Raw genomic sequence first — 16,549 nt, 5'->3', positions numbered from 1 at the left:
GTTATTTCCAAAATCAGGCCCTTTCTGTCCTTCTCAGACCTGGAGAAATTAATTCACGCATTAATATCCTCCCGACTCGACTATTGTAACTCTATTTTGGCATCAATCAGTCTTCCATCTCCCACTTACAACTTGTACAGAACACTGCGACTAGATTGCTGTCTAGATGTAAAAAAAAAAAGAGTCCACATCACACCGATCCTGGCTTCACTACACCGGCTCCCTGTCCAATTCTGAATTCAATTCAAAACACCACTGTTAGGCCCCTTAGGTCCACTGGTCTGCTACCCATTCCACACTCTGGACTACAGAAATCTGGCACCAGGGCCTTTTCTGTAGCAGCTCCAAAACTGTGGAATAGTCTCCCAGAAAATAATTTGATCTGCTGATTCAGTTGACGCTTTTAAAAGCCGTCTTAAAACATACTTTTACTCGCTAGCTTTTTGTTCAGATTGATCAGGTGTCTGTGGATGTATACTCATGGCTGTGTGTGTATGTGTGTGTGTGTGTGTGTGTGTGTGTGTGTTGCCGTGCACGTGTACTTATTTTATGGTTTTTGTGCTCTTTTGTGTTGTTTTTTTTTCTGCTTGTCCTGTTTTATTCCTTGCATTTTTATTCTTGTTTTGTTTTAACCAGCACTTTGGTACAAACCTGTTTTGTTTTTTAAAGCGCTATATAAATAAACTTGAACTTGAACTTGAACTTGAAGTGTTCAACAATATCAACCGCAGACTTTCGAGAATTTTTCCGAATGCAGCGTCTTCGTTCCTTACAATGTGCTCCACAACTAGTTTCTGCAGATTTGTGGATTGAGATCATTTGTGGCGAGAAACCTCTAGACATGCTGGTCTGAAGTATGAGGTGAATCTGGTCCCACGTCTTCACTTGGAATCTCTGAATCAGTTGGGATAACCGAGTTACTGAACCGGGAAATCGCTTCTTCAAGCTTCAAAGTCTTTGCCACTCAGTTTGTCTCGTTGTGTGGTAGGTTTGGGTGGCTGTATGACTGACTGCAGGTGTGTGCTGCTGAGTTAGCGATTTCCACAATAGAAGTTAGAAGTTAGTTTGTACTAGTTCAAGGCAAGGCAAGTTTATTTATATCGCACATTTCAGCAACAAGGCAATTCAAAGTGCTTTACATAAAACATTAAAAGCATCGAGACAAAATGAAAAGGATAAAATTCAAATAAAAGACCAAGAAAAATAAAGTTCATTAAAGAGCTAAGAGAATAAAAACCCAAAAGAAAATAGGCTAAAATAGAATAGGACAGGTGTAAAAATACAAGAATAAATGTTACAGTGCATTGTGAGAGATGAATAGTTATGTGATGTCATAATAACTAACTAATAGCTAACAGAAAAGTCTTCGGCCTTCATTTAAGTTCAAGGACTTGAGTTTGAGTTAAGCCTGTCACTATTTCTGGTCTCTGGTGTCTAACTATATTGTTTATCAGCAACCACTCCTGGCTGGCTCAAGACATATTGGTTATAAACAGTACTACAGTATTTCACGTAATTACTGGTGTTCAAATACATGCTATGTCTGTGATATTCTCAAACACCAGCTGAAACACCTCATGAAAAAGGACTTCAACTTGAAATGAACTAAATCACAGTCATACTGTGCTGTATTATACATTGATTTATTTTAAAATGGAACAGTTCATTTCTATATCACTGTATATCCTTTTTGGAAAAAGTCTATTTCAGAGGATCCAGTCTGTAAAGGTGGCATGTTGTATCTTTTTATTAAGTTAGATTGTTTTTTTCAAGGCCACCTAGGGGCAGACGGATGTATCTCAGATGGATACGATGCAGTTTACAGATTGAAATTTGACACAAAAGCCTTTGACAACTTCAATCCAAGTAATATTGGTATCAAGAAGACATATTGGTTGAATCCCATCACAGCCCATCTTTGAAAAATGTACCATAATGTCATAAATTTGTGCTAGGAATCACTTTGTTCAACCAAATCTACAAATGTTTCTATTAAGTTTCTTAAGGATGATGTTGACCTGACCGGCGCTTTAAGAATAAAATATATCAACCCTTCACTTTCAGTTTGTAATACGCCCAGTCATCATCATCATCCTCCTCATCCTCCTCATCCTCCTCATCCTCCTCATCGTGACTGTGTGGCTGGACTTCATTGTTGCCCTCGCTTCTCTCCGCTGTGCATCAGCAGGAAGTTTTTTAATGTCGGATCCTGAACGGTGAATAATTCAAAATGAGGTGAGTTTGCTTCTGTTTGATGGCTGATATGAAAACAAACTATAGGAATCCTATGGTAAATTTTAGAAGGATACTATACAAATATCTCAGTAAAAGGTAGTCCTATAATAATAATAATCATCATATCAGTCCCTATTATAGTATCTGAATATTATATAATATTGTAATAATATTATAATGATACCAGGAGATCAAAATACTAAAAACACTTTTTGAGTACCATAGACACACTATAGGTCACTAAAGGAATATTATAAAGATTTTTGGTGAGTGACAGTGTTGCCGTCCCATCTTGAAAAGAAAATATGAGATAGATAGATAGATAGATAGATAGATAGATAGATAGATAGATAGATAGATAATTTATACAACATAAAGTACAGTAGCCTATATATTATTTGGAGAGTAAAGGTCTGTATATCCACTTGTCAACATATTCAGCCTTCTGCCTACATAATTGTATAACAACACATAGGCTATGACAATATATATAACTTTCCAAGTGATTTAGAGCGTGTGTGTGTGTGTGTGTGGCTGTGTGTGCCTATACGATGCGATTTTTTTGTACTGAAGATGCCAACAGCCGAAATTTGACCATTTTCACGGCCAAATTCCCAGGAATCAGTGTTTCCCGCAGAATTGTATTCTCAGGGTGTTCAGCCCCTGAAACAGCATTTAGACCACCAGGGGACACTAAAACACTGAAACCTGGACTAATGATAAGGAAACTCTGGGATGTATTATGAAGAATTATTTTACACAGAACATTAAATGAATAAATATGTGTAAAGAATATCAAATGTCACTGTAGGTTTTCCAGATTGTTTTTCTGTAGCTGTGGTCAGAGAGGAGCCTCCATCACATCAGATGATATTGGATATTTAATAAAAGACCAATATTGACTTCAGATATCAGTTTATCTACTAAGGTGATTTTAAAGTTTGTATCCTCTACAGATCTGCTTTCTCTTTCTTTCAAATCTCCTCCCAGTGAGTCTCTCTCTCTCTTCCATCTCTTTTGTTTCCTCTTTTCTAGCACCACTCTTTCTCTCCCCCCTTCACTCTCGCTCTCTCTTCCCTTACTCTCTCTCCCTTTCTCTTCCTCCCTCCCTTCTTCTCTTCTCTTCCTAACAACTTCCCTTTCTCTTTCCCTTTCTCCTTGTCATTTTCTCCCTTTCCCTCCCTCTCTCTTTCTCCTTTTCTCTTTCTCCCTCTATATCTCTGCCTCCCTCCCCTTCTTTCCTCATCTCTCTCTCTCTCCCTCTCTCTCTCTCTCTCCCTCTCTCTCCCTCTCTCTCTCTGTCTATGTCTATGTCTCTCTCCCAGTGATGCTGACAGGACTCTGCGCTCCAGGCTGCTGCAGTTGGAGAGTCGGTTCACCTGGGATCTGAAGAGGGAAGACCTGGATCTGGAAGGTCTCAGCACACGACTGCAGGAACAGATAGAGGGTTTGGGGCAGCAGGGCGCCGTCACTCACTCCTACAGCTTCCTGGCTTACGTCAGGTACGTTTCAAATAGATTTGTTTTTTTAGTAGAGTGCTATGGTGTAGAGGTCGGAGCTCAGCGAATAAGATATATTGGTATATTACTGACAAGGAAGAGTTTATATATTATTAACAAGGAAGTGGTATAATATTGAGGAAGAGGTGGTATATTATTCATTAGGGCATCAAAGTGGGTGGTAGAAGGGGGAAGACAGCAGGGAGTGGTATGACTACAGCTCCTTGTACAAAAAAAGTTGCTGAATAAATTGAATGATAACCCTAACTGGGCTACAATGAGTTACACATAGTAAGTCAAGGAGCATGTCCATTGTTAAGGGGAGGCTAGCAGGCAAAATGATTTACATGGATGAGGAAGCGATACCAACAGTTCTAGAGAAGCCTGTCAAAAGCCTAGGAAGGTGGTCTGATACAAATCTGAGTGTCAGACAGCAGGTTCAGGAGATACTGCAGCAGCTAGTTGGAGGTATTCAGGACATAGAGAGAGATCAAGGTTACCAGGCAAGCTAAAGTGGTGGTGTTTGCAGATTGCCTCGGCTAATATGGCCCCTGACAGTATATAAGATACCATCATGAAAGGTGGAGAAGTTAGAGCGGCTGGTGAGTTCATGGCTTGGAGTTCTTAGTAGTGTAGCTTTGTATGGAAAATTAATTCTGGAACTACTTATATCTAGCCTAGCAGAGGAGTTTAAATGTGCAAAGGTAAGACTGGAGTTGACACTGACTGAATCTAAGGATCCAACAGTCAGGAGAGCAGCACCCAAGAGAAGCAGTGCAACAAGGGCGGGGGGGCTTAGGGCAGGTGCAACAAGGGCAGGGGGGGCTTAGGCCTGGGGATAGGGCAACCGTTATCAAGTAAGGCAACTTCACCAGGGAAGAGAAAAATTGTTGTAGATCAAATACATCGACAGGAGGAGTCAGTAAGGTCTGCCAAGGTAGTGTCCCAGGCAAAGTAGGGCCGGGTTGATGTTAACACTTTAATGGGCAGGTCGTATTTACAGAACATCCAATGAACGCAGCACATTCACATTGAAACGTTTCACAGCCGTCTGTCATCCTCATCTCTGTCTCCAGGTATCTTCAGAAAAGACCAGAGGAGGCGATGTCTCTCCTCAGCCAATCAGAAGCAAATACCAGAGAGGTTTTAGGTGAGGAGAGTGAGCTGCGGCTCATCGTGACGTATGGAGACCTGGCCTGGCTGAGCTACCACACTGGAGACTTCACACAATCACACACATACTGCCGCAGGGTGGAGGACATACTGGTACACACACACACACACACACACACACACACACACACTTGGCCTTTCTAATAGTAGAAAGGCCAAGCCACTGTCTACTTCTAGTTTACATTTCCCTCAATTATTTTGTAATTCATGCGGCATGAAATTAGACTTTTCAACATTTACTCATTTTCAATGTTTTTAAAATCCAAACATACCTATCTTGAAATTAACTGCTATACCAGCTAACAAAGATGGGCAGTTTGACATGTTTTTGAGGGATTATTTCCTGAAGGAGACTTTTCTTCCTGTGGGTGTCAGTTGATTGACAGGAAGCAGAGCGGAACGTTACGCAGCGCTGAGATGAAAATACTCAACTCAGCTCAATGAAATAAGGAGAAAACAAAGCTTGGCTTCATGTTTCTTGTGATGGATTCTCTTGTTCTGTTCTCCACTTAATGGGTCACATGGGCCACAGGGAGTCAGACTGCAGACTCTCAACCAGGAGACCAGAGTTCGATCCCTGGCGGGGCTGTTAGGCTCTGAGTCTTGTTCATATCAGCAACTATAATAACAGAAGTAATACCAGGAGTATTGTATTAAGGATCCAACAGTATTGGTTTCAAAGGAGTTTAGGCCTCCTCCTCCTCTCTCTCCAGGTGAAGTACCCTACCGGTTCCTCCACGGTTCTCCACCCAGAGGTGTATGGAGAGAAGGCCTGGACTTTCTTCAAGTTCTCGATGCTCTACTATCCCAAAGCCATCAGCTGCTTCCTGAAAGCCTTGGAGCTGCAGCCTGACGACAGCGAGTGGAACACCGGCTACGCTATCGCCCTCTACCGCACTGAACCGGTACATTCAGTAAACTGATTGATCAGTCAATCAATCAATCAGCCGGATGACAGTAAGCGGAATGGCGGCTATGCTACAGCCCTCTACCACACCAAACCGGCACATTCAGTTAACTGATCAATCAGTCATTCAATCAATCAATCATTCTGTCAGTGTGATGACAGCGACTGGAATGCTGGCTATGCTGTATCTCTTGACTACACCAAACTGGTACATTCAGTAAATTGATTGATCAGTCATTTGGCCAATCAGTCAGTCAAATGTATTGCTTAGGATTTGGCCAGTTTGAATAATAAAATGAAACATTTTCTCTGACAGGAAAGTTGAAGTGTAGATGTTAGGGACGGGACGATATATCGTAGTACAATAATTTGCGACGATGTACATCGTGGCCTATAACGATGTGCATCGGACTTACTGTAATCTGCTGCCTCTGCCCCTCCTTCTCATTCTCCACCCATTACACAGTTTGACCAGCAGAGGGAGAAATAAGAGGATATTTGAGTAAAGTTTGGTGGTGAGAGGAGTGGCAGCGTTCTGTCACAGGAGCTCTACAGCGACCAAACAGACCGCTGCAGCTGCCACAGCACAAACTCAGTATGGATGTTCTGGATCGATATCTCCAGCAGCAACAGTTACAGCAGCTGATAAGCCCAGACATCCCATCAAATGCGAGAGACTGCGGTTACATGATCCATATTTTTTCATTCTGAATGAAATCGTTCTGATTGCAGATTCCCCCTCAAGTGTTTACATGAACGCTAAATAAGATCGTATGGTGTGCGCTTACATGCTCCACAGTATGTAATCTGAATAAATGTTTCTGACGTGCGCAAAATAGCCTACAGAATCTAACATGGGTTTACATTTTTAAGAGATGGACCTGCGTCGGGCGCTTGGCATCGTTATTGCTTTACTGTTCTTTCTGATGAAGCAACAGCTTTATCAGAACATACAACCCCAAAAGTGTCAGAAACAGACGTTTTGTTCTGCACCCGCAATGATTGGGTACACTTGTAATTGTCACCAGCGCATGCGGAAACTGGCCTGGTTAGGCGGAGTCAGCCTACGTCAAGCCCAAGCGCCCCGGTGTTAATAACAAGTGCAGCCTGTTCCAACAAAAGAAAATGATTGGAATGAGTGTGTAATTTACAAAGTTTTATCCATTGACCGGATTATGAAAGGGTTATACCTACGGAAGAGGATTAGGGCCACATGTAAAAAATGTATTTTAACTCTGAGTTTAAACTCATAATTCTGAGATAAAAGTCATAATTCTGAGTTTAAAGTCAGAATTCTCAGGAAAAAGTCAGAATTCTGAGATTCTGAGTTTAAAGTCAGAGTTCTGACAGAATTCTGACTTTTTTCACAGAATTCTTATTTGCATTTTATTCTGATTGGGCTGCTATTCTTCTTTACCAATGCTAACATTGCTAAAAAGATTTATAGTTTTGTCAAATAATGGCAATGTTGTACATTCATACTTTGTATTCATCTAACTTTTGTCACATCGAATCGTGGCTGAATCGAATCGTGTACCCCACATTGTGAATCAAATTGAATCGTGAGGTTACCACATCGTCCCATCCCTAGTAGATGTGTAGTCCAGGGATTCTCCACAGCAAACTGACTGGAGTCTTATTTGCAGAGGCGACCAGAAACATTTCTTGAAGCTGAGGAATCTCCAGCCATCAAGCAGCTTCGCCGAGCCTTGGAGATCGACCCTGTCAACGGCGTTCTGCTGGCGCTGCTGGCTCTGAAGCTCTCCTTCTACCAGAAACACCAAGAGGCTGAAGCTCTGATGGAGAGAGCGCTGGAGATCGGTCCTGACTGCCCACATGTCACCCGCTACGTAGGCATATACCTTCGCCAACAGGTAGCCTCGAACTGTCTGTCTGACTCTGTATTTATTGGTGAAGTTATATAGTTGATGGTTTCATTGTTGTGGAGGAGGAGAGACAATGGATTAGACTTGGTCCATCCATCCATCACATGATATCTGGGATATCACTTGTCGCATTTTGATGAAATCTACGTATCTATCTTCTGTCTATCGATTTAGCTATTTAGCCGAGTCAAAGGCTTTGATTAAATCAGCAATAGCACAAAATTAACAAATATATTCTACATCATAATCTATGACAAATCAAATGTACTTATGAGAAAATAAACCATTTACCAATTATACTCTCAAAATCAAATAAAAACTTTATTTTAGCACAGTTCATACATTAAATGCAATTCAAAGTGCTTAATATAAATCAAAATAAAAACGCATGTGGCCTATAAGGATAGATGCTGAATGACCCAAGGAATCCAGTGGAAAAGGATTCTACGACCTACAGTTCAGACGTTATAGGCCAAAACGTAAATTTGCTTGTTATAGCGCCACCATGAGGCCAATTGATGTGGATTCCGTTGCCTGAGTAGCGGCTGAGACTTTGGACCTATCTGCCAAGTTTGGTTGCTGTAGCTCTTACGGTTTCTGAGATCCAGATACTTACAAAAACAATAGGGTTCCAGCACCTGTGGTGCTTGGACCCCTAATAAACTAAGGAATGTGATTTGTGTATTTAGAAAAGACTTACAACTGTGTTCCCTGAGGCTTCCTGTAGGAGGCGCTGTGGCAGTATGGGGTGTCGAGTCGCAGCTGTGAGCCCTTCAGTCCCTGTCCACTCAGACTGAGAGCTGGGCTTGTGTTGTTGTTAGCAGCATCCAACAAGGATCCTTTCCTGTTTGTGATCTTCATGGACAGGAGATCAAGGAGGAGCCGAGGTCTGGAGAGAGTCCAGTTAAGTGACATTGGGGAGGATTTCTGTTATTTCAATCAATCAATCAATCAATCAATTTATTTAAGTGCAGAATCACCGTGAAGCATGGTCCCAATACATTTTACAATTAAAAGAATACATAGGACAAAACATGTTGTTTGCAGATGATGTTGTCCTTTCGACGTCATCAGACTGATGTGACTGGAGGGTTTTGAGATGAGGATCAACACCTCCAAGTCAGAGGTCATGGTTCTCTTCTGGAAAAAGGTGGTTTGTCCCAACCAGATAGGCAACTGCCCAAAGTGGAGGATCAGGTATCTTGGGGTTTTCTGCACCAGTGGGGTTAAGAAGGCCTGGGAGATTGGCCACTGATTAGCTGCAGCAGCTGCAGAAATGTGGACATTCTATCAGATGTGGTGGTGTAGACAGAGCTGATCCACAAGGCAGTGCTCTAGATTTACCAGTCAATATTCATGAGCTCTGTTTAGAGACCGAAATAATGAGTTCAGACACAAGTGGTTGAAGTGAGGTTTCTCCTCAGGGTGAAGGAGGGAAAGGAGTTCAGTGATCCAGGAGGACCTCGGTATTGCTGCTCCTCCCCGTTGAGAGGAGCCAGTCGAGGAGGTTCAGGCTCCTGGTCAGGATGCCACCCAGGTGCTTCCCTTTGGAGGTGTATTGGCAACAATCGACTGGGAGAAGACCCCAAGATAGACCCAGGATAACCTCCCAACATGCCTGGGAACGCTTGGAACCCCCAGGAGGAGCTGGAGGGAGTTGCTGGGGAAATCTGGGCTGCTCGACTGTCCTGTTGCCACCACATCTGTAACCTGGATAAGCAGCTACAGAAGAAAATGGATGTGGATGGATGGAAGGACTAAAGTATATTTAGGGGTCCTAGCACTACGGGTGTTGGAACCCTATTGTATTTGCTGGAATTCTTTCTTCTTTCTTCTTTTTCTCAGCTCAGAAACTGTAAGTCCTACAGCAACCACATTTGGCAGGTGGGCTCCTATAGCCCTCCACTACTCAAGACAAGTCAGTCCACGCATATTGGCCAGGTGGTGGCGCTATAAAAAGCAACTTTACATTTTGGCCAATGACTGCTGAACCGTTTATCATAGAGACAATTCTTGCGTCCCTAAATTCTTTTGAAGCTACTGAGTCCAACCCATATATCACTTTCAATGTCCGCCATATTGGATTTTCTACCATTTAAAAAAAAATTTAAATCTGTTTTTGCTACTCCTCCTAGGCCGTTCATCTTATTCACATGACACTTGGCGTGGACCATCTTGGGATCTTCCTCCATAAAAGTTGTATACAGATAGTTAATCGGCAAAATGGTTTGGCTTTTATGAACCAATGAATATTTAACGAAACATACAAACATACAAACATACAAACTCATTGACCATTCATCTAATCAAACCAGAATTTGAAACACATGGTGAGGAGTGTTGCTTGAGCATGCCCAGAAAAGCATTTTGAGCTCTACCTTTAGTGGGTACTACAAATGCAAAACATTTATATCTCATAATTGGCCACATACCTTTTTATGAAATTTTGTTGACATGCGCTAGGATCATTTCCAAGTCGACTTATGAAATTTGGTCATGGTTGATGAAAGTAGTCGTTTGCTTATTACATATAACCAAATAACCAAAACTCCATAGATATTAAAGTCAAAACTTCAGAAATTGGTAAAGAAAAAGCTGTATGTCCGAGAGAGTTGAAATTTTCAGGACATGTCGGCTGAAGTGAGATTAATCTTTCGTACACTGGTACCTACCCCCGATTCTGAGGTCGCCCCCTCTGTTTATAGCAAAAACTGACTGTAATCCCACAGCGTTGTCCTCCTAAACCATGATTTTTGAATGATTGAATGACCATGATTGTCGTACCGTAATTAGTAAACAGACAAACAAATTGCAATGATATCTTGAAAACTGAGCAAACTGTAGATGGAAATGTCCAGCTGCAAATACTTTGATAAATTGACAGTGTGATATGTTCAAGATAGTTTGATCAATCTTCATCAAACTAAAGACAAATGATGTCCGGACTCTCAAGATGATGTCTGTAAAGCTATGTGTAAATTGATTGATGGAGGGCACTAATACAGTTAGTTTAGAATATTCTTTCTGAGGCTTTAAACATAGGTGGGACTGTCACAAAACTTGTCCCTTTGTTTTGTGTTGCTACTCTGGCACACCGAGGTGGAAGTTGTGAGTGGTTAAGCTCAGATCTTTAGATCACAAGATTGTGACTTCAAATCCCAACCTGTTGTCAGTAAGTCACGAATAACCAACTCACAAAAAAGAGGAAATACAGTCAGGATGATGTGTAAGGGGTCATTTTGTGATCATAAATTTCATGAACGAGTAAATCAACATTAAATCACATATTGCAGAAAACTCTCTAAGCTCTCAAAGAGTTTAAACTGTAAAGCAGTTCTGGCCACACCCCAATCAGTGATGTCAAAGTATGTTTGCCGTCATCGATTGGGTTGTGGCCAGAAGTGCAACATGCTTTACAGTTTCAACCCATAGAGAGCAGTGCAGCAGCAATTTTGTAGCCCATGTGTATGTTTAATATTGATTTCTTTGTTAATGGACAGCGCTATAAAGTTGCATGTGGTTTAACAGAAAAGGGTTCAAGGACCCCAGAAAGCTTGTCAGATGGCAAAATTGGCAAAATTGGGTCTGTAAAGCTTGCCTGCAAGAAGTCAAAATGCCATCAAGATTTGATAAACAGGTTTTCTGATGGAACGCCTCGGGACTGGCACCCACACAGTGTAGTTCCAGTCCCAACGGGGCTGTATGTGGTTAAGTAGTTAGTTCTGTCAGTCATAGGCTGCAGTACCACAACACGTCTCCCCCACAGTAGGAGACTGGCTCAGCAGGTAAACCATCAGCTTCTCATGTGGAAGATTGTGGGTTCAAATCTAGGTTGTCTTTTCTGAAGCCATGAAGTACCAAGAACAAGGGCTATATTTTCCAATAGAAGTTTGGCCATTGTGAATAACTTGAACAATGTTCCATGAACAATATGGTTGCAATTAAATGATGAAATTGACAAGTCACGGGTTAACACAGAATTAGCCATAACTAAACAAGTGCGTGTCCAATCTTCATGAAACCTGTCTGTGTGACTTGTCTGTCTACCTTCCATAATGTTTTGTCTGTCTGTCTTTTCAAAGTCTGCTTTGCCCCTGCAATCGCCATTTGCGGCTATATTTAGCTTGTTTTTTCTGACCTAAGAACAGTTTGACTATCAAAAAATGCAGAAATTATCCTTTAACTTGTTTATTAAGTGTGTCACTGTTCCAGGCTCAGGTGGATCGGTCTATTGATCTGCTGCAGCGAGCGCTGCAGAGGAGCAGCCAGTCGGCCTTCATCCACCATCAGCTGGCTCTCGGCTATAAGAAGAAGAAGATGGCTCTGCTCAACAGGAAGCCCTACTGCAACCAAGGTACACACCCAGGGTTCTGCACAGTATCTTAGCTGCTCCAAGGACTCCACTCCTCTGGATGGAGATCTCAGATGTTGTTCCTGGGATCTGTTGGAGCCCGGAATGCTCCGACCACCACTGGGACCACTTCTGCCTTCACTTTCCACATCCTCTAGTTCCTCATTCAGCCTCTGGTATTTCTCCAGCTTCTCATATTCCTTCTTCTTAATCACTTGGGACTGCTTCACCCATCACCACTGCTGTTTTCTGTTCCTCGTCCATGATCACGATGTCCGGTTGGTTGGCCAGTGCTTGTTTATCTGTCTGGATCTGGAAGTCCCACAGGATCTTAGCTCTGTCATTCTCAACCAGGCTTTGTGTGTCTCCCATCTGGACTCAGGAGGGTCCAGCTCAGACTCGGTGCAGATGTTCCTGAACACGATCCCCATGACTTGGTTGTGCCGCTCAGTGTATTCTGTTCTCGCCTGCATCTTATGTGCTGGACTGTCTCTGAGGCATCTTTGCCCAGTTTGCACCTCAGGTCCTATGTGCCCTGCTCTTGTCCATGACTGGTTTATTATATATAATACCATTTATATTATAATATAGTATGTAGTACTGTACTATACTGTACCAGAGATTTCGATCTCAATGAGACTCACCTGGTTAAATAAAGGATAAATAAATAAATAAAAAACTAGTATAGTACATGCCACCAAACCCAAGTTCAGATGGAGAAGCAGTAGAGAAACCTTACATAGAGCATCTGTGGAAAAGAACGGATCGTCCCGACATAAGAGAGGAAAATCCTGAAAATGTTGTTTTATTTTCTAAAAGTGGATCATCGTCTCATCTGGAGACACTTTGGTTTGAAACTAGATCACAAATCTGGGCAGTTTGTCCTCAGGTTATAGCTGAATCCAAAGTAATAAAGCAGGAATTATTTATAATTTGAATTATTTATACTATATACTGTACTGTACTATTCTGTATTGTACTATACATTACTGTACTATACTATAGTAATATGCTGTTCTGTACTGTACTAGAGATGCAGCGGTGGAGGCGTCTGGCTATTCATCACCTGGAGGAAGCTGTCAGGTTAAAGCCTTCCTTCCTCTTCGCCATGGCTGAACTGGCACTGCTGTATGCAGAGGACAAGGATATGAGCAGGTACCTGCCTGTCTGTCTGTCTGTCTGTCTGCCTGTCTGTCTGTCTGCCTGTCTGTCTGTGTCTCTCTCTGTCTGTCTGCCTGTCTGCCTGTCTGCCTGTCTGCCTGTCTGTCTGTTCATCTGTTCATGAACTCGTCCTCTCTCTCTCTGTCTCTTTCCAGAGCTCAGGAGTTGTTCCAGGAGGCCTTGGTGATGTCATCAGAGAGGGACGTTTACATTCGTCAGTTTATCCATCTGCGCTACGGTCAGTTCCACCAGTACCACACCAACCAGGAAGACCAGGCCATCACACACTACACCAAGGTAGGGCTGTGTGTGTGTGTGTGTGTGTGTGTGTGTGTGTGTTTGCTAATACATGAGAAATGTGTGTGAAAAAAGCACTCTAAAATGTTGCAAAATGATTCATAGCACAAATCATTACAGTTGTCCCTTTACTTTATTCTATTCTATTCTATTCTATTCAACAGGCTCTGCTGTTTACAGTGGAGACACCGGAGGGGAAACAATGTGCTAAGGTCCGCATTTTAAAAAACAACAACAAAAAAGAGGTTTAAATAACAGGTTTAACATGTTCTAGTATTATTTGGTTGGAACATAGACATACTGTGTCTATGTTCCAACACAACAGAACCAATGGTTATGTTGGTAAGCACAGTTCTATGAATAAAGGTAAGCCTAATTTAACCTAATTTAGTCCACATTAGAGCCACGGACCCCATTTGATGAGATTTTCTCAGACCCAAATCTGAGAATATTTTTATTGTTAGATATGATTTTGTCCAGAGAGATAACAGTCAAACTATGATCAAAATAATATTTTTTCTACATTCTCTAATTGTCTTAACTTACTGTAAATTAAATAATGGTGAAGTGTAAAGACTTCAATTTGCTGGGGACCCCCTGGAACCCCCTCAAGGACCTCTTTTGGTCCCCAGACCCCACATTGAGAACCACTGATCTAGGAGACAGATTAGGAAAGTAGCCACCACTACCGAGGGACTTGTGGTTAGGCCTGGGCGATATATCAATATTATATCGATATCGTGATATGAGACTAGATATCGTCTTAGATTTTGGATATGGTAATATGGTGATATGGCATAAGTGTGTTTTCCTGGTTTTAAAGGCTGCATTACAGTAAAGTGATGTCATTTCCTGAACTTACCAGACTGTTCTAGCTGTTCTATTATTTGCCTTTACCCACTTAGTCATTATATCCACATTACTGATGATTATTTATCAAAAATCTCATTGTGTAAATATTTTGTGAAAGCACCAATAGTCATCCCTACAATATTGTCAATATCGATATCGAGGTATTTGGTCAAAAATATTGTGATATTTGATTTTGTCCATATGGCCCAGCCCTACTTACAACTGAACATTTAGCCCACTGTGTAGAAAATACCGAGATATATATCATGTATCGCCATTCAGCCTAAAAATACCGAGATATAATTTCTGGTCCATATCACCCAGCCCTACTTGTGGTCACCAGGTATAAAGCTGCAGGTCAGAGTGAATTCTGTTTAGCTGACTGAAGGCCAGGGAATCCCCCAGGTGCCCACGCCAAGCCATGTGTTAAAACTTTAATCAGAGAACCTACCTAACTATTGATTCTATTTCATCTATGTCAGCACACCACTGTATGGGTCAACAGATCATACTGCAGTTCATAAACACCCAGGGTTAGGGTTAGGGTTAGGGTTAGCTAACCCTAACCCTATTAACCACACCACAAGGTCTCGATTTCCCGGTCGAGCTCTGAGTAATGACCACAGGAATGAGACGGTGGATACAGGGTCAGGGTCTGAGAGGACCTCAGCATCGCTCCTCCTCCACATTGGGACGAGCCAGTTGAGGTGGTTTGGGCACCTGGGAAGGATCCCCAAGATAGTTAGAGTTCAACAGAGTAATTGCAGTGTGTATGAATGAATGCTTAAACCTGTTACTCTTTCTCCTGGGGAGAGCATGGACCTTCTGAAGGCAATCAGTCTGCTTAACGGCTGCAAATTTTAACTGATGTGATACTCCACTTCAATATGCTTGTATAGTTGTATTTATTGTGTCTTTTATTTTTGTCACTTCTTATTTTTAATGTATATATGTGTGTATGTGGTACTCGTAACTTTGTGAACCTGGCTGCAAGACAAATTTCCCTTCGGGGACAATAGAAGCATTGAATTGAACTGAATTGAATGGCGAGAGCCTGATGGTAGCAATTTTAAATTAGTCACCAATGCCATCTAATCTAATCTAATCTAATCTAATCTAATCTAATCTAATATAATATAATATAATATAATATAATATAATATAATATAATATAATATAATATTTAATAAACAGGAATTAACCTTCAGATATTGTTCCTCCTCTCTCCTCCAGAAGCTGAAGCAGATCGCAGAGCGGCGGGTCTGGACAGACAGGGGGGACAGCGAGGCTCTGGGCCTGCTGGGTCTGGTCTGCAGAGCCGAGGGGGACCGGAGGAGAGCTGTGGAGTACTATGAGAAAGCTCTGGAGCGAGACCTGAACAAGGACCAGTACCTGTCTGCTCTGTGTGAGCTGCGCATGGAGCTGCAGTGACCTGAGAACACAGAAGATCACATATTACAGGGATTCAAATTTCCCTACATGATAGTTCCCTTTTGCTAAGCAATAACCATCCTCGCTTGCTTCATTTCATCCTGCATGAGATGAAATTGGGGGATGGACTATGGATTAGCCGTGTGTCACTCACAATATCTCGGACAACACTGATGTTGCTGACTCTTTGGGGAATGATGCGTGTCATTTCTCCATTTCGGCTTTTTCAAAATTACACTGATTGGCCAAAGGGGGGCACTACAACGTTTAATTGTCTGTACATCATACACGATATCTCGGATATCTCGCATCATTCCCTTAAGTTTTGTGAAAATTACAATTACAATTTTCACTCAACTTAAGGGAATGATGCATCTCATTGCTCCATCATGGTGTTTTTAAAATTGCACTGATTGGCCCAAAAGGAGCGCTACAATGTTTGTTTACTTTTTGCCCAAATTTGGGAGAATGATCATTCCACAGTGATGATGGATACACTGTCTATCAATTACTTTTTTTAATCTTTCTGAATCTTTCTGGCTATCAATATGATAATTAATGATAATGATTAAGTAGCACAGTATTAATTATTACTTTACTACTATTGCACCAATGCATGTCTAGAAGTAATTTGGATTATAATCAGAATTAATAATCTAAGATTAAAGTACTACTGTAGCATGAACAGCAAACATTAACAGCTATGAGAGACTCAGCTTATGACTTTACTGCTCTTTACTGTTTATATCTGACTCTA

The 16,549-nt window shown here is 41.7% G+C and overlaps 1 protein-coding gene across 1 annotated transcript; it reads left to right on the top strand.

The window, feature by feature from the left end:
• The first annotated feature begins 841 nt into the window (after positions 1–841).
• Positions 842–15,792, top strand: LOC139650699 (interferon-induced protein with tetratricopeptide repeats 5-like). The gene is made up of 10 exons (XM_071527443.1): positions 842–847; positions 2,081–2,130; positions 3,573–3,737; positions 4,811–5,000; positions 5,621–5,812; positions 7,461–7,688; positions 11,913–12,054; positions 13,083–13,206; positions 13,368–13,509; positions 15,595–15,792. Exons 1-10 carry the CDS (start codon positions 842–844, stop codon positions 15,790–15,792), a joined length of 1,437 nt encoding a protein of 478 aa, XP_071383544.1.
• The last annotated feature ends 757 nt before the right edge of the window (positions 15,793–16,549 follow it).

The sequence above is a fragment of the Centroberyx affinis genome, unplaced genomic scaffold (genome assembly GCF_046629955.1).
Source record: "Centroberyx affinis isolate AG114_WGS23_722 - 3 ecotype Tasmania unplaced genomic scaffold, CSIRO-AGI_Caff_v1 ptg001532l_1, whole genome shotgun sequence".
Lineage (NCBI taxonomy): Eukaryota > Metazoa > Chordata > Actinopteri > Beryciformes > Berycidae > Centroberyx > Centroberyx affinis.
Note: the sequence above shows the minus strand (reverse complement) of the source record. Positions and strands in the feature narration are given on the sequence as shown.

Coding starts and splice junctions, on each gene's coding strand:
- LOC139650699 (XM_071527443.1), top strand. Junction 2,131..3,572: donor TCCTCCTCATCCTCCTCATC/GTGACTGTGTGG, acceptor TGATGCTGACAG/GACTCTGCGCTCCAGGCTGC. Junction 13,510..15,594: donor CCATCACACACTACACCAAG/GTAGGGCTGTGT, acceptor TCTCTCCTCCAG/AAGCTGAAGCAGATCGCAGA.